The sequence below is a fragment of the Haematobia irritans genome, chromosome 2 (assembly GCF_050003625.1).
Source record: "Haematobia irritans isolate KBUSLIRL chromosome 2, ASM5000362v1, whole genome shotgun sequence".
Lineage (NCBI taxonomy): Eukaryota > Metazoa > Arthropoda > Insecta > Diptera > Muscidae > Haematobia > Haematobia irritans.
In genome coordinates, this window is record NC_134398.1 from 140,945,628 (window position 1) to 140,970,460 (window position 24,833).

Consider the following 24,833-nt stretch of genomic DNA (forward strand, 5'->3'; position numbering starts at 1 on the left):
CAATTTGAGATCCGGAATTAGTTCAAACTTGGATCATCTCCAATGAATTTTAAATGGGCTTGTCATAGGACGGAAGTACTCTATTTTTTGATCCTTTGCATTGCTTTAGAAGTTGGGCCTTGGAAGTTCAATTGGATGAAGAAATTAAAAAAAAGAAAAAAAAACGAAAAAAATTGTTTCCAATTTAATTTTTTATTTTTATCAGTATTTTTTGTTACACTTTTATTTTCTTATTATCTAATTTTTACAAATTGAAAAACTTCTTCGAAAAACTTTGGGTCTGTTGGCACCATAACAGAACGTCTCAAATGTTTATTATTATGAATGAAAAAATAAAGAACGCTGGTTCAAAGTTCACCAGCCGCAATTTTTTTTATTAAATATTAAAAAAAATTATGTATAACATCGTTTTATTTTGATTTTTTTCGGCATATATTTTTATATAAATTTATGTTTTCCAAATCAACAAACAGTTTGCAAAATCTTCTCAAAAGAACTTCAGTGGAAGTGAAAAAGTCAAACGGCAAAGGTTCAAATCCCAGCGGGGATGAATTATTTTATTGTTTATACCCTGCGCCACACTGTGGAACAGGGTATTATAAGTTAGTGCATATGTTTGCAACACCCGGAAGGAGACGAGATATACACATGGTGTCTGTGGCAAAAATGCTCGGTGTGGGCTCCTGAGTCGATATTGCCATGTCCGTCTGTCCGTGAACATATTTTTGTAATCAAAGTCTAGGTCGCAGTTTTAGTCCAATCGACTTTAAATTTGGCAAGAGTATGTGTTTTGGCTCAGAATAGAACCCTATTTTGGAAGAAATCGGTTCAGATTTAGATATAGCTCCCATATATATATTTCGCCCGATATGGACTTATATGACCCCAGAAGCGAGAGTTTTACCCTAATTTGCTTAAAATTTTGCACAATAAGAACAATTAGTACTATAGTCAAGTGTGCCAAATTTTATTGAAATCGGTTCAGATTTAGATATAGCTCCCATATATATCTTTCGCCCGATATAGACTAATACGGTCCCAGAAGCCAGCGTTTTACCCCAATTTGGTTGAAATTTTGCACAGGGAGTAGAATTAGCATTGTGGCAATGCGTGCCAAATTTGGTTGAAATCGGTTCAGATTTAGATATAGCTCCCATATATATGTTTTTCTGATTTCGAGAAAAATGGTAAATATACCAACATTTTCCTTGTAAAGTTGTAAAAATGACTCTAATTTTCCTAAACTTCTAATACATATATATCGAGCGATAAATCATAAATAAACTTTTGCGAAGTTTCCTTAAAATTGCTTCAGATTTAAATGTTTCCCATATTGTTTTACTAACATTGTGTTCCACCCTAGTCATTAGCCGACTTAAATTTTGAGTCTATAGATTTTGTAGAAGTCTATCAAATTCTGTCCAGAACGAGTGATATTTAAATGTTTGTATTTGGGACAAACCTTTATATATAGGCCCCAACACATTTGACGGATGTGATATGGTATCGAAAATTTAGATCTACAAAGTGGCGCAGGGTATTATATAGTCGACCCCGCCCGACTTTAGACTTTCCTTACTTGTTTTTTTTTTTATTAATTTTATATTCTTTTTTCCGAAAGTTAATTGTCCAAAACATAAATTTTCACTTAACACGCAGAGAAGAAACATGATTGTCACAATCATATTCGAAGAGCAAAATAATATGATAGGAGCTAGTTTTGCGGCGACCATGTAACATTTTTACCTGCAATCATGTTGGCTCAGTGAACATGGTTGTAAGAAAAATAACATTGTCCTCATCTAAAATGTTATTATAGTGATAAAAAGAATTTTGTTGCAATCAAAAGACAATGGCCACTATCTAAAATATTATGGTATTCGTCGAAAATCTTTTTCTCCCAGTTAAAACAACATGGTTACAACCTAAAATGTTTTGATCTTTGTGAAAAAACTTTTTTCGTCGTCGAAAAAAGGACGCCACTTGAGAAAAGAAAATACAAAATAAACTTTATTTATTTATTTTTATTTATTTATAAACTAATTCATTGTTTATTTGTATTTATAATGTTGTACAAGCAAACATCACATATTTTTACACGCTATTTTGGTTCAATTTCAATAATAAGTAATCATTCCATAATTATTTCGTGCCCATCAAATGTACAAACGCAGACATCGTGTAATTGCAAATAAAAGAAACCATATAGCAAAATGCAGAACAAAAAGCAGGCACATTTTTTCAATTACACTTCCCTTTTTTGTGTTCACATAAAACCACGTGCCACTTCTGAATACATAAAATAACACAAAACACAATAATTCCGTATTCTCCGTCCATTCCAAAAAAAACAATCAAAACACGACTGACGCGCAAACTGAAAATCGTGTGTACCTGTTCAATGTTTTTATAAAATTCTTTTCGCTGCAAAAATGTTGCAAAATTAAATGGTCACGAAAAAAATGTACTAGAAAAAAACTTTTTTCCCTGCAAAAAAAGTAAAAAAAAATTGAATGGTCAGGTACATGATTTTCACGACCATGTAATGGTCTCAAATTCTATCATTTAAATGATAGAACATGTTTGCGGCATTTGAGAACCATTTAAATGCTTATTGCCAGCATACATTTTTCTCGGCTAGAAAATTATTTTCCCAAAGATAAAATACATGGTTTTCGCGACAATTGCATGCTCTATATAAGCATTAAATGGATGCGGCAACCATGTCCAAACATGTTTTTTCTGTGCGTGTGGTATCACCAGGACGACGCCAGCAATATTGTTTACCGTCCGATTGGAAACGGTTAAATTTTGATTCATCTGACCAGATAACACGTTTCCAGTCATCTGTCGTCCAATTTTTAATGCTCTCTTACATACTTCATTCGCGCCTTTTGATTCTTTTCGGACAATGCAGGTTATTTTTTTAGGGCTGAAACATAACCAATAATCTTTTAGTATACCGATCGGCTTAGAATTAAATTCTGAGTCGATTTAGTGATGTCCATCTGTCTGTCAGTCTGTTAGTCTGTCAGTCTGTCTGTCTGTTGATGTATTTTTGTGTTCAAAGTCCAGTTCGCAGTTTAAGTCCGATGGTCCTCAAATTTGGCATAGGGTCCTTTTTCGGCTCAAAGACGATCCCTATTGATTTTGGAAAAAATCGGTTAAAATTTAGATAGCTGCCATATATATTTATAACCGATCTGGTCATAAATGACGTATTTATCAACCGATCTTCTTCCAATTTCGTATAATTGATTTTTTTTGTGAGTCTCGTAAATTTTGCAGAATATCAGTCAAATAGTTAGATTCAGCTTTCGCCCGATTTACACTCCTATGGCTCCAGAGACCAATCTTTTGTTCCGATTTACGTAAAATTTTGCGCAAGGCGTAGAATTAACATTATAAATATGTTATGCGTACCGAATTTGGTTGAAATCGGTTAAGATTTAGATATAGCTCTCATATATATCTTACTTAAAATTGTGCACAAGGAATGGAAATAACATTTTTACTATGCATGCTAAATTTAGTTGAAATTGGTTCTGATTTACTTATAGCTGCCATATATATCTTTCGTCTGATATACGCACTTATATGGCCCCAGAGGTGAAAATTTCACTCCGATTTACTTGAAGTTTTGCACAGAGAGTAGGACTAACATAATTCAAATTCCGTTCAGATTTAGATATAACTCTCATATATCTTTCACCGGATTTAGATTCATATGACCACGGAAGCCAAAGTCTCATTTCGAACATTTTGAAGTTTTGTACTGAGAGTTCAATTAAAATTTTAGCAATGTTTGCCAAATTTTATCAAAATCGGCTCAGAATTAGCTTTATCTAATTCCCGCATATATATGTTCTTCCGATTTTAGCAAATATGACCAAAATTCCCACATGTTCCTTGTAAATTCGTCACTGTTAAGTCGAAAACTCGCAAAAATTATTCAAATTTACCGAATTAGAATTCGTATATATTGACCTATAAATCATAAATGCAGATTTGCGAAATATTTGCAATTTAAATATATATCCAATATTTATACCCTTCACCACTACTGTGGTACAGGGTATAATATGTTTGTGCATTTGTATGTAACGCCAAGAAGGAAAAGTCTGAGACCCATCGTTTAGTATACCGATCGTCTTAGAATTAAATTCTGAGTCGATTTAGCGATGTCCGTCTGTCTGTCCGTCTGTCTGTCTGTTGGTGTATTTTTGTGTGCAACGTACAGCTCACAGTTTTATTCCGATTGTCCTAAAATTTGGTATAGGTTTTGGAAAAAATCGGTTCAGATTTAGATATAGCTGCCATATATATTTTTCACCGATCTGGTCATAATGGCGTGTATATCAACCGATCTTCCTCAAATTCCGTACATTCGAATATTTCATGAGTCTCGAAAAACTTGCAAAATATCAGCCAAATCGGTTCAGATTTAGATATAGCTCCCATATATAGCTTTCTCCCGATTTACACTCATTTGCCCACAGAGGCCAATTTTTTGCTCCTATTTAGTTAAAATTTTGCATAGGGAGTAGAATTAGCATTGTAGCTATGCGTGCCAAATTTGGTTGACATCGGTTCAGATTTAGATATAGCTCCCATATATATGTTTGTCTGATTACGACAAAAATGGTCAAAATACCAACATTTTCCTTATTAAATCGCCACTGCTTAGTCGAAAAGTTGTAAAAATGACTCTAATTTTCTAATACGTATATCGAGCGATGAATCAAAAATAAACTTTTGGCAAGTTTCCTTAAAATTGCTTCAGATTTAAATGTTTCCCATATTTATACCCTTCACCACTACTGTGGTACAGGGTATAATAAGTTTGTGCATTTGTATGTAACGCCAAGAAGGAGTAATCATAGACCAACCTTTTAGTATACGGATCGGCTTAGAATTAAATTCTGAGTCGATTTAGCGATGTCCGTCTGTCTGTCTGTCTGTCTGTCTGTCTGTCTGTTGATGTATTTTTGTGTGCAAAGTACAGCTCGCAGTTTTAGTCCGATTGTCCTAAAATTTGGTATGGGGTCCTGTTTCGGCTCAAATACGATCCCTATTGATTTTGGAAAAAAATTGCTTCAGATTTAGATATAGCTGCCATATATATTTTTCACCGATCTGGTCATAATTGGCGTGTATATCAACCGATCTTCTTAAAATTCCGTACATCCGAATATTTTATGAGTCTCGAAAAACTTGCAAAATATCAGCAAAATCGGTTCAGATTTAGATATAGCTCCCATATATAGCTTTCGCCCGATTTACACTCATTTGCCCACAGAGGCCAATTTTTAACTCCGATTTAGTTGAAATTTTGCGCAGGGAGTAGAATTAGCATTGTAGCTATGCGTGCCAAATTTGGTTGAAATCGGTTCAGATTTAGATATAGCTCCCATATAAAGCTTTCGCCCGATTTACACTCATATGACCACAGAGGCCAATTTTTAACTCCGATTTAGTTGAAATTTTGCACAGGGAGTAGAATTAGCATTGTTGCTATGCGTGCCAAATTTGGTTGAAATCGGTTCAGATTTAGATATAGCTCCCATACATATATTTTTCTGATTTCGACAAAAATGGTCAAAATACCAACATTTTCCTTGTAAAATCGCCACTGCTTAGTCGAAAAGTTGTAAAAATGACTCTAATTTTCCTAAACTTCTAATACATATATATCGAGCGATAAATCATAAATAAACTTTTGCGAAGTTTCCTTAAAATTGCTTCAGATTTAAACGTTTCCCATATTTTTTTTACTAACATTGTGTTCCACCCTAGTGCATTAGCCGACTTAAATTTTGAGTCTATAGATTTTGTAGAAGTCTATCAAATTCTTCCAGATCGAGTGATATTTAAATGTATGTATTTGGGACAAACCTTTATATGTAACCCCCAACACATTTGACGGATGTGATATGGTATCGAAAATTTAGATCTACAAAGTGGCGCAGGGTATTATATAGTCGACCCCGCCCGACTTTAGACTTTCCTTACTTGTTTTTTTTATTAATTTTATTAATTTTATATTCTTTTTTCCGAAAGTTAATTGTCCAAAACATAAATTTTCACTTAACACGCAGAGAAGAAACATGATTGTCACAATCATATTCGAAGAGCAAAATAATATGATAGGAGCTATTTTTGCGGCGACCATGTAACATTTTTACCTGCAATCATGTTGGCTCAGTGAACATGGTTGTAAGAAAAATAACATTGTCCTCATCTAAAATGTTATTATAGTGATAAAAAGAATTTTGTTGCAATTAAAAGAAAATGGCCACTATCTAAAATATTATGGTATTCGTCGAAAATGTTTTTCTCCCAGTTAAAACAACATGGTCACAACCTAAAATGTTTTGATCTTTGTGAAAAAAAAAACTTTTTTCGTCGTCGAAAAAAGGACGCCACTTGAGAAAAGAAAACACAAAATAAACTTTATGTATTTATTTTTATTTATTTATAAACTAATTCATTGTTTATCTGTATTTATAATGTTGTGCAAGCCAAAGATTATAAATTGTAGGAAGATAGGAAATTAGCTACTGTGTAGATCGAGCCATTTACCGGGTTAGTTTCATACTCGAACCAAACAAGTATACTACAAGTATTGACATAGCATTAAAATGCAAATAAAAAGAAATACATTTCCATAAAGGAGAAATGTAATTTTTTTTGTTGTTGCCTAAAATTTAACATTGTTTCATTAAGAAAATTAAATTTTTCATTTAAAAAATAAAAACGAAAAACAACTAAAAAATTACAAACACGTATTGAACTAACATGGTAAAGGCAACATTTGGTATGACGCAAGCCAATTTCCTATCTTCCTCAAGTTTATTGTCTTTGGTACAAGCAAACATCGCATATTTTTACACGCTATTTTGGTTCAATTTCAATAATAAGTAATCATTCCATAATTATTTCGTGGCCATCAAATGTACAAACGCAGACATCGTGTAATTGCAAATACAAGAAACCATATAGCAAAATGCAGAACAAAAAACAGGCACATGTTTTCAATTACACTTCCCTTTTTTGTGTTCACATAAAACCACGTGCCACTTCTGAATACATAAATTAACACAAAACACAATAATTCCGTATTCTCCGTCCATTCCAAAAAAAAAAAAAAACAATCAAAACACGACTGACGCGCAAAATTAAAATCGTGTGTACCTGTTCAATGTTTTTATAAAATTCTTTTCGCTGCAAAAATGTTGCAAAATTAAATGGTCACGAAAAAAATGTTCTAAAAAAACTTTTTTCCCTGCAAAAAAAGTCAAAAAAAAAATTGAATTCTTATTGCCAGCATACATTTTTCTCGGCTAGAAAATTATTTTCCCAAAGATAAAATACATGGTTTTCGCGACAATTGCATGCTCTATATAAACATTAAATGGATGCGGCAACCATGTCCAAACATGTTTTTTCTGTACGTGTGGTATCACCAGGACGACGCCAGCAATATTGTTTACCGTCCGATTGGAAACGGTTAAATTTTGATTCATCTGACCAGATAACACGTTTCGAGCCATCTGTCGTCCAATTTTTATACTCTATTGCATACTTCATTCGCGCCTTTTGATTCTTTTCGGACAATGCAGGTTTCTTTTTAGGGCTGAAACATAACCAATGTTGTGGACCCATCTTTTAGTATACCGATCGGCTTTGAATTAAATTCTGAGTCAATTTAGTGATGTCCGTCTGCCTGTCAGTCTGTTAGTCTGTCAGTTTGTCTGTCTGTTGATGTATTTTTGTGTGCAAAGTCCAGTTCACAGTTTATGTCCGATGGTCCTCAAATTTGGCATAGGGTCATTTTCGGCTGAAAGACGATCCCTATTGATTTTGGTTCAGATTTAGATAGCTGTCATATATATTTATAACCGATCTGGTCATAAATGACGTATTTATCAACCGATCTTCTCCAATTTCAATTTCGTATAATTGAATATTTTGTGAGTCTCGTAAATTTTGCAGAATATCGGTCAAATAGGTTCAGATTCAGATATAGCTCTCATATATAGCTTTCGTCCGATTTACACTCCTATAGCTCCAGAGGCCTATCTTTTGTTCCGATTTACGTAAAATTTTCCACAAGGAGTAGAATTAACATTATAAATATACGTACCGAACTTGGTTGAAATCGGTCAAGATTTAGATATAGCTCTCATATATATCTTACTTAAAATTGTGCACATGGAATGGAAATAACATTTTTACTATGCATGCCAAATTTAGTTGAAATTGGTTCAGATTTACTTATAGCTGCCATATATATCTTTCGTCTGATATACGCACTTATATGGCCCCAGAGGTCAAAATTTCACTCCGATTTATTTGAAGTTTTGCAAAGAGAGTAGGACTAACATAATTCAAATTCCGTTCAGATTTAGATATAACTCCCATATATCTTTCACCCGATTTAGATTCATATGACCACGGAAGCCAAAGTCTCACTTCGAACATTTTGAAGTTTTGTACTGAGAGTTCAATTAAAATTTTAGCAATGTTTGCCAAATTTTATCAAAATCGGCTCAGAATTAGCTTTGTCTAATTCCCCCATATATATGTTCTTCCGATTTTAGAAAATATGACCAAAATTCCCACATGTTCCTTGTAAATTCGTCACTGTTAAGTCGAAAACTCGCAAAAATTATTCAAATTTACCGAATTAGAATTCGTATATATTGACCTATAAATCATAAATGCAGATTTGCGAAATATTTGCAATTTAAATATATCCAATATTTTTTTACTAACATTGTGGTCCGTCCCGGTCATTAACAAATTTAAAATTTGATTCTAGACATTTTGTGAAAGTTTAAAATATGTTGTCCCAATCGGTTCAAAAATTGTAGGTATACATAGTGGTGAAGGGTATAATATAGTCGGTCCCGCCCGACTTTAGACTTTCCGTATTTGTTCATTTTAATTTTTACTTGATATTATTCCAGTATACTTCGAATAAAGGCACTATGAAAAGGAAGTCGCTTGTCATTAAGCTAAACATAGTGAGCATAAAAAATCGGACTGCCACTAAACCTAAACCCATCTAGACTATGACCACTTTATGGATTAGATTACATATGCAATCTATGTTCTTAATAACAATTCGTTGCGAAAATGACCAACAGAACAAAATGATTTGTTATAATTAAGAATATGGGCGTCATTTATTGCAGCATGACTTGAATAATTGAATAAGACAAATATAAAATAATAACAATTATAAGATAAGATACCGAATGTTATCGAACCGGTTTTAAAAACTCAGTTAAAAATGTCAAAAGGCAATATTCGACTGTGGAGCATACTACCAAAGTTTTTTTTCAGTTTTTTTTTAATATCTTCATCCAAATGAACTTCCAACACTGAAAAAATATTGTCGTGAGGTAAAAGATTTCATGTCTTTAAAATACGAATGCAAATTTTGCTAGAAGACGCATTTCTCTAATATAAAGTTTTTTTTCCTTTGTCCAAAAGCCCATTAACTTTTCAATGAAGTCGTATTGTCCTTATAATTAAGTGATTTTACTTAAAAATGGGTATCATAACATGAAAGAAAAAATGTTTGGGTTAAGGTTAAAGGTTAACGAATTTCAAGTTGCTTTAATAATTCAGAAGAATTCTTTTTATTTATGGAATTGATTTTAAATTTGTTGTCGTTTTGCATCTTGACTACAAAGCAAAAAATTGTTCAAATATAGGACATGTTTTTCAACACTTTATTTTAAAGACGTTTTTTACTTGAAATTAATACTCGACTTCTACTGGAAGTCGAGTCTTAATTTGGAAAATAAAGTAGTCGTTAACTCGTTTTTAAAGGACTTGGAAAGCATATGAAGAAAAAAGCTGATAAAGCGAAAAATTAAAATTTGCTTCCTAGAAGCAAGTACACAAAACCAATATTTAATAAAGACAAAATCTTTGGGACTGGGCATGCTTTTTTTCAGTGAAGGCATAACTTCCAAAGCAATGCAAAGGGTCCAAAAACGGAGTACTTCCGTCCCATGACAAGTCCATATAAAATTCATTAGAGATGATCCAAGTTTGCATTACTTCAGGATCACAAGTTGGGAATCCAGACTACTTTTTGAGAAGCTCTTTTTTTGCTCGAAATATAAGTAAATTTTCAATATGTTATGAATACATTCTCCTGATGAGGCTCAAACCACGTTGAGAAAAAATAAAAACAAATTGTTTTATTTATTAAAAAGTTAAAAATAACTGACCAATAAACCTACTAAAAAAACTTCAAAACTAAAGGTGAGTACTATGTTCGAGTTTTTCACCAAATCAATAAATTAAAAGTGCAAAAATATATATGAAGACGATAACATTTTTATCAAGCATATTCAAATTATGGATGGAGAAGATCCAATGTATTGATTGCGAACCATTTAATATTTCGAAATTAATTGATTAAAAAAAGTAACCGTGAAAATAAGCTGGTTTTCAGCTTGAAAACTGAACACAGTACTCAGCTTAAAACGTAAATAAATTTAAATTAATGTCATATTATCTCGTTTAATTCAATGTAATTTGATTTAATTAAATTCAATTAAATTAATTTTTTAATTTCAATTAATTTATTTTAATTCCGTCGAGAAAAAATAAAAACAAATTGTTTTATTTACTAAAAAGTTAAAAATAACAGACCAATAAACTTACTAAAAAAACTTCAAAACTAAAACGTAAATAAATAATGTCATATTATCTCGTTTAATTCAATGTGATTTGATTAAATTCAATTCAATTAAATTTTTAATTTCAATTAATTTAGTTTTAATTTAATTTAATTTAATTCCATTTAATTTAATTTACTTTACTTTCAATTTAATTTTAACTGGTAATTCATCAGCAAAAATGTAAAAAGTGAATACCATTAACCTGTAATGCCAAGTATAGCATGAACCGATACTTCCGTATCGTATAATCACAGAGAGAGATAAATCGTTGTGGCTACTTGACTTCAATCAATGGTGTGTGGTAATAACTCAACATTTTTTACCTATAAGAGAACATTGATTTAGTTGGCAACTGACCTATTTGGAAATCACAACACACAAAATTCACTCTCTAACATGGATCGAAATAGAATATCATTGGCTTCATTCTGTCTGATCGCTTGTCTGGGATGGCTACAAATAACATCCACAAATGGAGCAAATATTTTGGGATTATTCACCAGTCACAGTCCCTCACATTTGATTGTTCATATGTCGGTGGTTAAAGTTTTAGCGGAACGTGGTCACAATGTCACCGTAGTTGTCTCACAGAAACCCAAAGTTACCCATAAAGACATCAATGTTATTTTAATACCACCCACCGAAGAGATTCAAAAATTTCTCGATGATGAAGTATCGGCTATGGCCCAGAAAAAGAACAACATATTCACAATTTTTCAAAATTTACTCGGCTCCCTTAGCATACTAATCGATATGCAGGCAGACATTTTGGCAGATCCTCGTTTTACAGCACTCTACGATAATCCTGATACCAAATTTGATCTTGTCATTGCCGGTGTTTTCATGAATAACTATGTACTGGGAGTGGCGGCAAAATTTAAGGCACCTCTTATATTAAGTTGGATGGGACCACCCACAGTTATGACCGATGATTTGGTTGGGAACCCCCCTGAAACTTCTTATGTACCTGGTATGAGTCTGGCTGTGAAAGTTGGAGAAAAGATGACATTCAAACAACGTATTGCGAATTTCTTCATGAACGGAGTTTTCAAAATAATGTCGATCGTATTCGACATGCGAAATGCGAAAGTTTACAAGTTAGTATGGAAAATAAAAACAGACCTATTATCAATTTTTATACTAAATGCCAAAACAAAAATTATTCAGCAAACTATTTCCCAATGATGATGGCAATTTCCCTTCCATGTGGGATATGCAGAAGAATGTTTCATTGGTTTTCTGTAACAGTCACTTTACCGAGGGTCCTGTTAGACCAAATGTTCCTGCTGTAGTTGAGATTGGTGGTATTCAAGTGAAGGATAAACCGGATCCATTACCAAAGGTAAGATTTTATATTTCGAATTTGAATCGATTGATTTTATCAAAAATAAATGTTAACAAGAGTCATTCAATTTAACATAATTTTGGAAACATTCACCCTTATTCCTGAAGTCGCCATCGCTTTTTGTCGCTTTTCGTCTGTCGCCATTAATTGGTATTCCGTTCGTCGATATATTCTGCTATCGATGAAAATCGATATTCCTGGTGTCACTTTTTGTCGCCAATATCGTCGCTTTTTGTCGCCGTTAAATTTACCAACGACGAGTTTAGTGATCAATTTTTGAATAAGCTTTTTAGACTTTATTAATCAACACAAATGAAAAATAAATTTAAACAGGTATATACAGCACTAAGTTCGGTCGGGCCGAATCTTAAATACCCACCACCATGAACCAAATATTAGGGTTTCCTTTGAAATTTCAGGAGGGCCGAAGATAAATTTAGAGATTTCACCTATGAGGACTATATCAGATTCTGGATTTATAAGAACCATTTTTGTTTGAGTTTTAGAGGAATCATTAACATCTCTTGTAAGTGTGCAAGAAAATTATAAAATAACGTCTTGATTTGAAATCTTAAATCTTTAGAAGTAAAATCTGGAAATTTTACATTGAGTTTCAAGCAATTTTCATGATCAGTGCGCCTTCTACACCCTCAAGAAGTGAAGTCGGTCTATATGGAGGCATTACCAAATGGACCGATAAAAACTTAATCCGATACACGTTTTTGTGAGCCTAAACTACCAGAATATTTACAATTTCAGGCAAATCAGATAAAAACTACGGTTTCTAGAAACCCAAGGAGTTAAATCGGGATATCGTTCTTATGGGGGCTATACTAAAATATGGACCGATACTCACCGTTTTCGGCACACCTCTTTATGACCTGAAAATACCTCTAGATTTCCAATTTCAGGCAAATAGGATAACAACTTCTAGAAGGCCAAGAAGCAAAATCGGGTAATCGGTCTATATGGGGGCTGTACGAAAATATGGACCGATACTCACAATTTTTGGCATACGTATTTGTGGTCCTACAATAGCTCTAGATTTCCAATTTCATTAAAATTGAAAAAAAAACTGCGGTTTCTATAAGCCCAAGAAGTAAAATCGGGAGATCGGTCTATATGGGGGCTATACCAAAACATGGACCGATACTCACCATTTTTGGCACACCTATTTATGGTCATAAAATACCTCTAGATTTCAAATTTCAAATTGGATAAAAATTACGATTTCTATAAGCCCATGACCCCAAATCGGGAGGTCGGTTTATATGGGGACTATATCAAAACCTGGGCCGATATAGCCCATCTTCGAACTTGACCTGCCTGCAGGCAAAATACGAGTTTGTGCAAAATTTCAGCACGATTGCTTCATTATTGAAGACTGTAGCATGATTACAACAGACAGACAGACGGACGTCGTTATATCATCTTAGAATTTCTCCCTGATCAAGAATATATATACTTTATATAGTCGGAAATCGATATTTCGATGTGTTACAAACGGAATGTCAAACTTATTATACCCCCGTCACCATTCTATGGTGGTGGGTATAAAAATGGAAATTGGTAAGAGGTAAAGGGACTAATCTTCACCAATTACAACAACAAAAAATGGGGAAAAAGGAACTAGAGATCAGCCATTAGATGAGCTGGACTGACTCCAATGATAAAATCGGTTGGAACAATCGGTTTGTAGTTTAATGCCTTTGGACTTCCAACTGTATAAGCCGGATGTTGTTATTGTCCTAATGGAGGTATCTAAATCATTTCCAGAGTCAAATTTATCATTTATTTTGATTTTCCAAGTCAAAATTGCATTTATTACAAATATATAGAATTTTAAACTCAAATAATTAAAATTCAGTTTTGTATATCAGCTGATTGTTTTCCTTCTCGATGATGCTTGTACCATTGATCTCAGCGTCGTCTTCATTTTTATAGTTTTGGAAGCTTTTATTGACCTTGAATATAGTCCACATTTTCCCGCGTTAAATTCAACGTATTTTCGATTCAGAATTGCATCAGAAATAAAAATATTTTAAACAGAAAAAATTCAAATTCATCAAACAATTCACATCAGCTGATTGTTTTCTAGTGGTATCGGCCTTTTATTACCCAGTAATGTAATTGGTACAAAATGTAATCGTCGTCTGACAAAAGCGACAGACGACAAAAAGCGACGGCGAGAGCGAGGGCGAGAGCGAGGGCGACTTCAGGAATAAGGGTGATTTACTTATTGCATTAATTATGGCATTACTTTTAGTAGGCTATACATATTTTACTATATATTCAAATGTCCAAATAACCATTTTTTGAAACGTCGGTTTTCGAATTATCCAAAAAACGTAAAAAAATTGTAAAAACAGGTTTTCAGTTGTTTTTTTTTTTCAAAAACAGGTTAAAAATGAAAACATAAAAATTGTGAAAGTGAGTTTCAACTTCGGTTTACGGTTTATCCAAAAAAGCCCATTTTTTTAAACCGGTTTTCGGCTTTTTATTTTGTTCAAAACCAGTGACCAAATGGTTTGTTATAATTAAGAATATGGACGTAATGTATTGCAACATGACTCGAATAATTGAATAAGACTAATATAAAATAATAAAAATCACAAGATAAGATATCGAATGTTATCGAACCGGTTTTAAGAACTCAGTTAAAAATTTCAAAAGGCAATACTCGACAAAGGAGCACACTACCAAAATTATTTTAGTTTTTTTTTTTTTATTTCTTCATCCACATGCACTTCCAACACACAAAAAAATTTTTCTGATTCAATCACGAAATTAATTGATCCAATTAATTTTTTAATTGAAATGTCTTCAATCACAGAAACGATAGTATCAATTAAAAAATTAATTGAAGGTCAATTAAAAAATTAATTGATCCAATTAAAAAATTAATTGATACTATTAATTTTTGTGGTTGATTTTTGTTTCAATTAAAAAATTTGTTGATTCAATTAAATTTTTAATTGAATATTTTTTAAAACTCAATTAAAATTTTAATTGGAAAATTTTTCGTGAAATTTTTTTCTGTGAAGGAATAACTTTTAAAGGAATGCAAAGGATCCAGAAACTGAGTACTTCTGTTCTATGCCCATATCTCAGCAAAAAATACTTCAGCAGTAAGAGTTTAGTTGCGCTTTTTGGTATACAATAAAGTAGGCAGTACATCCACACTGCATGAATCGGTGGCAATAACGAGTAATCAAACTAGTTTATGATTATTCGTTTACGTTATTGCAACCAATTCATGCAGTATAGATGCCTGAAAGGTAGTGCTGTTTTCTTTCACGGTAACAATGCTATACTCAAGATTATATATCACTTCTGAGCAATATTTCTATTAACATGAGCAATTATGTAGAAGCTGCTCTAAATCGGGACATTGCCCACAGTAATCAGCATTGATTCGGTTGTTTTGTAAGCAGTTGGTACTGCTTCTCTCCCTTACAATCCTTCTGAAATAGTGCTCCATTTTTTGCTTGGATGCAATTCATTAGAGATGATCCAAGTTGGCAATACTTCAAGATCACAAGTTGCACTACTTCAAGATCACAAGTTTTTTTCCAAAAACCGGTTAAAAACAAAAACATAAAAATGTTTAAAGTGAGTTTAAACATCGGTTTTCGGTTTATCCAAAAAAGCCCAACATTTTAAAAACCCGGGTTTCGGTGTTTTATTTTGTTCAAAATCAGTCAACCGGTTAAAACCGAAAACAAAAAATTGTGAAAATGAGTTTAAACACCCAAAAATGTTCAATAAAACAAAGAATTAACAATTCTTTGTAATAAAATGAACATTTTAAAACAAACTAAGGATTAATGCATGCTGTACTTCCAGTTAATGCCGTTCAAGAGACCTTTACGACCAATATTTTCGTTTAAAATTTTTCTTTAGAATAAAATATAAATTATTTGTATTTGGTATCAAAGAAAGGACTTTACAACAAAGCGGCATTTCATTTCACCAAAATTTCGTTCCGAAGGACATTATATCTCTTCAATTTTATCGAATAATGTGAAAACGTCCTACAGAGAGAGGCGTAGTAAAATATTATTTTGCGTTACTTAGTGAAAAAGTGTTGTAAGTTGTCAGTGGTTTCATATCTTCAGTATTTCCCTACAAAAAGTTGGACTTCGGAAGAAACATATAACCGGTTAACCGATGGTTAAAAACCGGGTTTTCGTTTAACCGAAAATTCCAATTTCTTAATTATCGGGTTTATTTGTTTATTTTTATTTATTTGTGAATTTTCCAAACTTTGCACTGGAATCATTTTTGTTACATAGTACACCCTCAAAAAAAATCGCTTCTCTAACATATGTTCCAAACATATTTTGCAGGAAGCACATATATTATTGGATATTGCCGAAACATTATTATGTTTGTTTAATTGTTTGATTGGTCAATATTTTCTGTTCCTTTTATGTTTTATTTAGCTAGTTGGACCTAAATTCATTGATATAAAGAAGAAAACCTTTTTACATTTTTATCCCAACGTTTGTTTTATGTGAACATATTATATGTTTGGAAGCATTTTGAGCCCAAAAATATTATATGCTTGGAAGAATTTTCTCCCCAAGAAGATTGTGCTCATTCTCTCACATAATTTTCACTTCCACGAAATTTTTAGTTCTTGGCACCTTTTTCTGTAATACAAATAATGTTGAAGAAATTATTCAATTTTATAATTTTTTTAAATTTTACCTTTCGCGCGGACGGAGAATCGAACCGGGAACCATGCAATTTGTAAGCCAACACACTACCACTGGGCTACGTAGCTGTTATAGTCACCAATAGACAATTATCGTTATAAGTTACATTTATATAGCATAATTTGCAGCGCTCACGAGCCCATGCAAACATAACATTATTTAACAGAAACATACATTTGTTGGCCACGTGGAGAAGTGGTTAGCATACGTTCCGATTTCTTTTAACGAACCAAGAAAAAAAATTGTGCCCATAATGCCAAAATGATAAACAAAACACATGTCCACCCACCCATACATAAAATGCTGCTCTCAAAGCGAAAACACACGCTGTTTTTATTTTCAAATGTCTATTCTCTTGGTTCCGAATGTCTATTCTCTTTACTCCGAATACTCATCCTAATATTCAAATTAAAAATGCTGCTCTCAAAACGAAAACACACGCTGTTTTTATTTTCAAATGTCTATTCTCTTGGTTCCGAATGTCTATTCTCTTTACTCCGAATACTCATCCTAATATTCAAATTAAATAATATTTAGACTTAAGTATATCAAATTTTTGGCCTTATCATAAAAAAGTTTTCCGAAACAACACACAAGCGGTTTCACAGAAATTGCTCTCTTTTCATTCTCTTGCTGTGTTATGTTGACATCTTTCGTCAACCCTCCTGGTTTCCATCTCTATTTCTTTCTCTATACTCTCTTTCTGTCGTTCTCTGAATAAAATATCACAACATATATATTTTTACTCGAAATTTGTAAATTTATATATGTTTACATTCACACATATTATTTTTATAAAACATTCATGCCCCAAACAAAATATATTCTAGCATATTAACATATGTGTCCCAAACATTTAATGTTAGCTTAGGAACATTACATGTTTGCACTTAAATATATTGTGTTTAAAAATTGTGCCCAAAACACATTTTGTTTATATCGGAACATATGAAAAACATATTTTTCTAACATAGTATACATAGTGAAGAGATATGAGAGTAAAAACAAATATAATAAAAAATAATAAAACTAGTACAAAAAAATTAAGTATTACAATTTAATATTGAAAACATAAATTAAAATAAAAATTTTAAACATATAAATATATAATAATATAATATAGATGTGAATAATATTATTGCAAAAATAAAAATAGTGTTTTTTAATTTTTATTTCAATAAAAATGAATTGAATGGCTTAAACTTGCCAGTGTTGTGGATAGTTTAGATATCATTAGGTAATTGGCTCCAGAGACGTATTTCACCTACTATAAATTGCCTTTCTTCATCAGAGATCTATGGGGAATATGACATATATTCCTGCCTCTGTTAGATTTGGTGTCGGTTTGTGTAATCGAAATCCGGTTAACCGGTGTCGGTTTTTACATTCTAATTAAATAAAATACAGAATTGTTTACATGAATTTAATCAGATTGTAACACATCGTTATTTACATATAAAACTTATGAAATTCCGAATCAATCAAAAGAACGCTTTGGGATGCTCAATGCCCCTTGATGTATGGATCGTCCTTATTTATCTGAGGTATGTCTAACTTTTGGACGTGGCACGTCAACCATCAGGTGGCAAAAAATCAGTTGTTAAACTAATGCTAACATTAACTAACGTTTATGTCAAAACATTTATTTCATTTCATTAAATTTAAAAATTTGTTAAGAAATTTTCCTCATTCAAATTATTTTTTTTAATTTCAAGTATGTCTCAAAAATCTTATGAATAAATTTCAATGACCGTAGAAAGAATATGAATGTTAACTAAAATAGAGGAAACTTTTCCTATACTTCTCAAATAGTAAGAATGAACTACGGCGTTGATAATATGGCAATGACTTGGCGTAAATGATGTTTTTATTTACTTTTAATTTAGAAATGCATAAATGGTAGTTACAAATTCAAAAATTTAAAGAAAATGGAACTCAAGAGATAGTTCATTAATCCCATAGAACAGTTCAATTTTTTTCTGGGTACATTGTCATTTAAGAGGTAACATGACGCCAGCACTGAAAAAAACTTTTGTAAAATGTTGGAAATGCAGTAAAATTCACAATTATTTGAATTTTATGAATAATTCAAAGAAAGCCAGAGATAAACGATTGTACCAATTCGTCTGGGTTTATTCAGAAATTAAAGATTTATGCCCCTATGAAGAATGGGAGTTAGTTCACTAAACCAAAAAAAAAAAAAAATTAATTGGATCCAAAGATTGTGACCTTCCTTTAAGGCTTTTGGTAATGATTCCGAGCCAAAGATGCGGGTTCTTTAAAATAAGGACATTTTTTTTGCGACCCATCTGGCTTTAAATCTAAGATCTATAAAATTAAAATTAGGATACAGATCTCATTTATCGAGTTTTCATTCTATTTTTCCGGTATATTAATAAAGCTATTCACGTACAAACAAATGTCAGTTTAAAAATCCAAATTATAACAGATACTTCGAAGTAAAAAATATTTTCTTAATTCCAAGAAAACTTTAAACCAAAGATGCTAAATCCTCACAATAAGTCTTAACATATATTTGAAGCGTTTTTACATTAAATCTAAAAATTCAATATTTCACTAAATTTAAAATCAAAAATGTGTTTCTTTACTTTAAGGAAAATTTGCCTTAGTTTATAGATATGCAACTTTAACGAAGGTACGCAAATTTTCAAAATGTGTGTCCTACATATAATGAAAAAAAATTTTGAAGCAAATACTATAAACTTTCTTTTAATTAAAATTTCATTATTTTAAAGAAATTTGTCCTTAATAGTGTGTAAATTGCGCATCCTAATATTTAATATCACGCAAATATTTTTCTCAGTGCACCCTGCAAAGAAAGAGCTTCCAAAAAAGAAGTTTGGATCCCCAACTTGTGATCCGGAAGTAGTGCAAACTTTCTTTTAATTAAAATTTCATTATTTTAAAGAAATTTGTCCTTAATAGTGTGTAAATTGCGCATCCTAATATTTAATATCACGTAAATATTTTTCTCAGTGCACCCTGCAAAGAAAGAGCTTCCAAAAAAGAAGTTTGGATCCCCAACCTGTGATCCGGAAGTAGTGCAAACTTGGATCATCTCCAATGAGTTTTACATGAGCTTGTCATAGGACGGAAGTACTTCGTTTTCGGATCCTTTGCTTTTTACCAATATTTTTTATTATACATTTATTTTCTTATTGTTTAATTTTTTCAATTTGAACATTTTCGCTCCGACTGGGGGTTGAACCTGGATCTGATGAAGCATCGAAACGTCAATTCAAATGTTTGTGATATGATCGTAATATGACACCAATGCATAACATTCTAACCACTTCTAGAGATGTTCTTTATTAGAATGAATGAAAAAATAAAGAATACAGGTTCAAATCTCACCAGCTGTTAATTTTTATACCCTCCACCATAGGATGGGGGTATATTAACTGTCGAAATATTGCTCTAAGACCCCATAAAGTATATATATATATTCTGGGTCGTGGTGAAATTCTGAGTCGATCTGAGCATGTCCGTCCGTCCGTCCGTCTGTTGAAATCACGCTAACTTCCGAACGAAACAAGCTATCGACTTGAAACTTAGCACAAGTAAAGGGTGATTTGTTAAGAGCTTGATAACTTTTTTTTAAAAAAAACGCATAAAATTTGCAAAATCTCATCTGTTCTTTATTTGAAACGTTAGATTGGTCCATGACATTTACTTTTTGAAGATAATTTCATTTAAATGTTGACCGCGGCTGCGTCTTAGGTGGTCCATTCGGAAAGTCCAATTTTGGGCAACTTTTTCGAGCATTTCGGCCGGAATAGCCCGAATTTCTTCGGAAATGTTGTCTTCCAAAGCTGGAATAGTTGCTGGCTTATTTCTGTAGACTTTAGACTTGACGTAGCCCCACAAAAAATAGTCTAAAGGCGTCAAATCGCATGATCTTGGTGGTCAACTTACCGGTCCATTTCTTGAGATGAATTGTTCTCCGAAGTTTTCCCTCAAAATGGCCATAGAATCGCGAGCTGTGTGGCATGTAGCGCCATCTTGTTGAAACCACATGTCAACCAAGTTCAGTTCTTCCATTTTTGGCAACAAAAAGTTTGTTAGCATCGAACGATAGCGATCGCCATTCACCGTAACGTTGCGTCCAACAGCATCTTTGAAAAAATACGGTCCAATGATTCCACCAGCGTACAAACCACACCAAACAGTGCATTTTTCGGGATGCATGGGCAGTTCTTGAACGGCTTCTGGTTGCTCTTCACTCCAAATGCGGCAATTTTGCTTATTTACGTAGCCATTCAACCAGAAATGAGCCTCATCGCTGAACAAAATTTGTCGATAAAAAAGCGGATTTTCTGCCAACTTTTCTAGGGCCCATTCACTGAAAATTCGACGTTGTGGCAGATCGTTCGGCTTCAGTTCTTGCACGAGCTGTATTTTATACGGTTTTACACTAAGATCTTTGCGTAAAATCTTCCATGTGGTCGAATAATACAAACCCAATTGCTGCAAACGGCGACGAATCGACATTTCACGGTCTTCAGCAACACTCTCAGAAACAGACGCAATATTCTCTTCTGTACGCACTGTACGCATTCGTGTGGTTGGTTTAATGTCCAATAAAGTAAACTGAGTGCGAAACTTGGTCACAATCGCATTAATTGTTTGCTCACTTGGTCGATTATGTAGACCATAAATCGGACGTAAAGCGCGAAACACATTTCGAACCGAACACTGATTTTGGTAATAAAATTCAATGATTTGCAAGCGTTGCTCGTTAGTAAGTCTATTCATGATGAAATGTCAAAGCATACTGAGCATCTTTCTCTTTGACACCATGTCTGAAATCCCACGTGATCTGTCAAATACTAATGCATGAAAATCCTAACCTCAAAAGAATCACCCTTTAGTTGTTATTGATGTAGGTCGGATGGTATTGCAAATGGGCCATATCGGTCCACTTTTACGTATAGCCCCCATATAAAATTTGGCTTGTGATTGCTCTAAGAGAAACAAATTTCATCCGATCCGGCTGAAATTTGGTACATGGTGTTAGTATATGGTCTCTAACACCCATGCAAAAATTGGTCCATATCGGTCCACTTTTACGTATAGCCCCCATATAAACGGACCCCCAAATTTGGCTTGCGATTGCTCTAGGAGAAACAAATTTCATCCGATCCGGCTGAAATTTGGTACATGGTGTTAGTATATGATCTTTAACAATCATGCAAAAATTGGTCCATATCGGTCCTTAATTATATATAGCCCCCATATAATCCGATCCCCAGATTTGAACTCCGGAGCCTCTTAGAGGAGCAAAATTCATCCGATGCGGTTGAAATTTGGTACGTGGTGTTAGTATATGGTCTCTAACAACCATGCAAAAACTGGTCCATATCGGTCCATAATTATATATAGCCCCCATATAAACCGATTCGCAGATTTGGTTTGCAGATCCTCTAAGAGAAGAAAATTTCATCCTATCCGGCTGAAATTTGGTACATGAAATTAGTATATAGTCTCTAAGAACCATTCAAAAATTGGTCCATATCAGTCCATAATTATATATAGCCCCTATATAAACCGATCCCCAGATTTGAACTCCGGAGCCACTTGGACGAGCAAAATTCATCCGATCCGGTTGAAATTTGCAACGTGGTGTTAATATATGGCCGCTAATAACCATGCCAAAATTGGTCCATATCGGTCTATAGTTATATATAGCCAATCCCCAATCACACAAAAATTGGTCCATATCGGTTCATAATCATGCTTGCCACTCGAGCAAAAATAATCCAGCAAAATTTGTCGAAATTTTATTTCTATAGAAAATTTTGTCAAATTTTATTTCTATAGAAAATTTTGGCAAACTTTTATTTCTGTATAAAATGTTGTCAAAATTTTAATTCTATAGAGAATGTTGTCAAAATTTTAAATCTTTTGAAAATTTAGTAAAAATTTTATTTCTATAGAAAATTTTGTCAAAATGTTATTTCTATAGAAAATTTTGTTAAAATCGTATTTCTATAGAAAATTTTGTCCAAATTTTACTTCTATAGAAAATGTCAAAATTTTATTTTGTCAAAATTTTATTTCTATAGAAAATTTTGTCAAACTTGGTTATATACGTATTTAATCGGCCATTTTAAGTTTAATATATACCACGTATGGACTACGTGGTATATATTACGGTATTAGGAAGTTTTAAGATACCTTGTCATCGGCAAAAGTTACCGCAACCCAAGTAAATCGATTGTGGATGACAGTCTTCAGTAGAAGTTTCTACGCAATCCATGGTGGAGGGTACATAAGCTTCGGCCTGGCCGAACTTACGGCCGTATATACTTGCTTTATTATTTTTTTTTAAATTAGTTTTTTATGTTAAACATCGTTTTTATTTTGTTTTATTTTTCGTATATTTTTGTATAAATATACTTTTTCCATTAAAAATCAACAAAGAAAAATAATAATTATCGTAATTTGCAAAACCTTCTCGAAAGTACTTCCATGGAAGTGAAAAAGTCAAACGACACAGGTACAAATCCCAACCGGGATGAAAATTATAATTTTATTTTTTTTTTTTTTACTTTTTTATTGATTTTCTATTAGTTTTTGTGAAATTTAATAATAATACTAATACTTGTCCAAAAAGACTGCATCGGAAGTGGAAAAAAGTCAATGGGGAATCCCGAGATGCGATTTAAAAGAAATGTTTGTGGACTTCTCCAAAAGGCAGGGGAAAAAATCGATGGGGGATTCCGGGATGTGCTTTAAAAGAAATGTTTGTGGAACAATTTCCAATTTTTTTGCTGTGTACTTTATTTTCCCTTTTTTATTTTATTATTATTTTTTTTAATAAACAAATAAAAATATTTCACTCCGTAATTTTCCCATATTGCATTGCAACCAAAAAAAGACAACAAAATATTACGAAAATAGGATTTCTCTCATTATCCTCTCTAATTTTCGCATTACTATCTATTTTTCAGGACATTGCCAATTTCTTAAATAGTGCCAATGATACGGGCGCCATACTCTTCAGTTTGGGTTCAAACCTTAAGGGATCCAGCATTAAATCGGAAACAGCACAATATATTTTCAATGTTTTATCAAAACTCAAACAAAAAGTAATTTGGAAATGGGAAGATTTCGAGAATACACCAGGAAAATCCGCAAATATTCTGTATCAGAAATGGATGCCTCAAGATGATATATTAGCACACCCAAATTTAAAACTCTTCATTACGCATGCCGGCAAAGGAGGTGTGGCTGAGGCTCAGTATCATGGTGTTCCCATGTTAGCATTACCAGTATTTGCAGATCAACATGGAAATGCAGATAAAATGACCACTTCGGGTTATGGCCAACAATTGGAATTACTTACACTCACCGAGGAGACATTCCGGTCAAATGTTCTAGAGTTACTAAACAATCCTAAGTATAGAGAAAATGTTCAAAGATTTTCACGCCTCTATCGTGATAGACCATTGAGTGCTCGTGAAAGTGTAGCATATTGGGTGGACTATGTGTTACGTCATCACGGAGCAAGGCATATGCAAAGTCCTTTGGTCCATATGAATGTCATTGAGAGTATGAATTTGGATGTTTATTTCTTCCTGTTGATCGTCACCTATATATTATATCGAGTATTCAGTTTGGCGTTTTGTTTGGTGTGTTCAAAACTTTTCAATCGTACTTGTGGTTCGAAGAAAAAGCCAAAGAAATCATCGAAAGTTAAAAAACAATAAACCAATTCACATGTCATATTTTAAGTTATTTAATAAGACTTGTTGCTTTTTATATAATTTTGTTTTTATATTCTAAATTGGTTAATTTTATACACAAAACGAAAGTTACTGATTGTATATACTACACTCAAAAATGGTGAAAACAGGTGTTTTTGTTTGCTGAAAAAGGGAAATCTGTGAATATAGTTGTTCAAACAAACATTCGTTAGTTGAAAGAGCAACCAGTTTGCTGATAAAGCAAATCATACTGCTGAATAAAAGTTTTTGGTAAACCTCACGGCTGAATAGCATACTGCATTAGTTGAAATTAGGGCCGTCTCCCGGTATT

General features: G+C 32.8%; 1 protein-coding gene across 1 annotated transcript; it reads left to right on the top strand.

Annotated features, from left to right (window-relative positions):
• The first annotated feature begins 11,034 nt into the window (after positions 1–11,034).
• LOC142226346 (UDP-glycosyltransferase UGT5-like) lies at positions 11,035–24,648 on the top strand. Its single transcript, XM_075296316.1, has 3 exons — positions 11,035–11,803; positions 11,874–12,048; positions 23,747–24,648. The coding sequence occupies exons 1-3, from the start codon at positions 11,103–11,105 to the stop codon at positions 24,503–24,505; spliced, it is 1,635 nt and encodes a 544-aa protein (XP_075152431.1). The 5' UTR covers positions 11,035–11,102; the 3' UTR covers positions 24,506–24,648.
• Positions 24,649–24,833: the final 185 nt, after the last annotated feature.

Excerpts from the sequence above, each read along its gene's own strand:
- LOC142226346 (XM_075296316.1), top strand. The coding sequence starts at position 11,103 with ATGGATCGAAATAGAATATCATTGGCTTCATTCTGTCTGATCGCTTGT. Across the intron at positions 11,804-11,873 it reads CGAAATGCGAAAGTTTACAA|CAAACTATTTCCCAATGATG; the intron begins GTTAGTATGGAA and ends AAAATTATTCAG. Across the intron at positions 12,049-23,746 it reads AACCGGATCCATTACCAAAG|GACATTGCCAATTTCTTAAA; the intron begins GTAAGATTTTAT and ends TCTATTTTTCAG.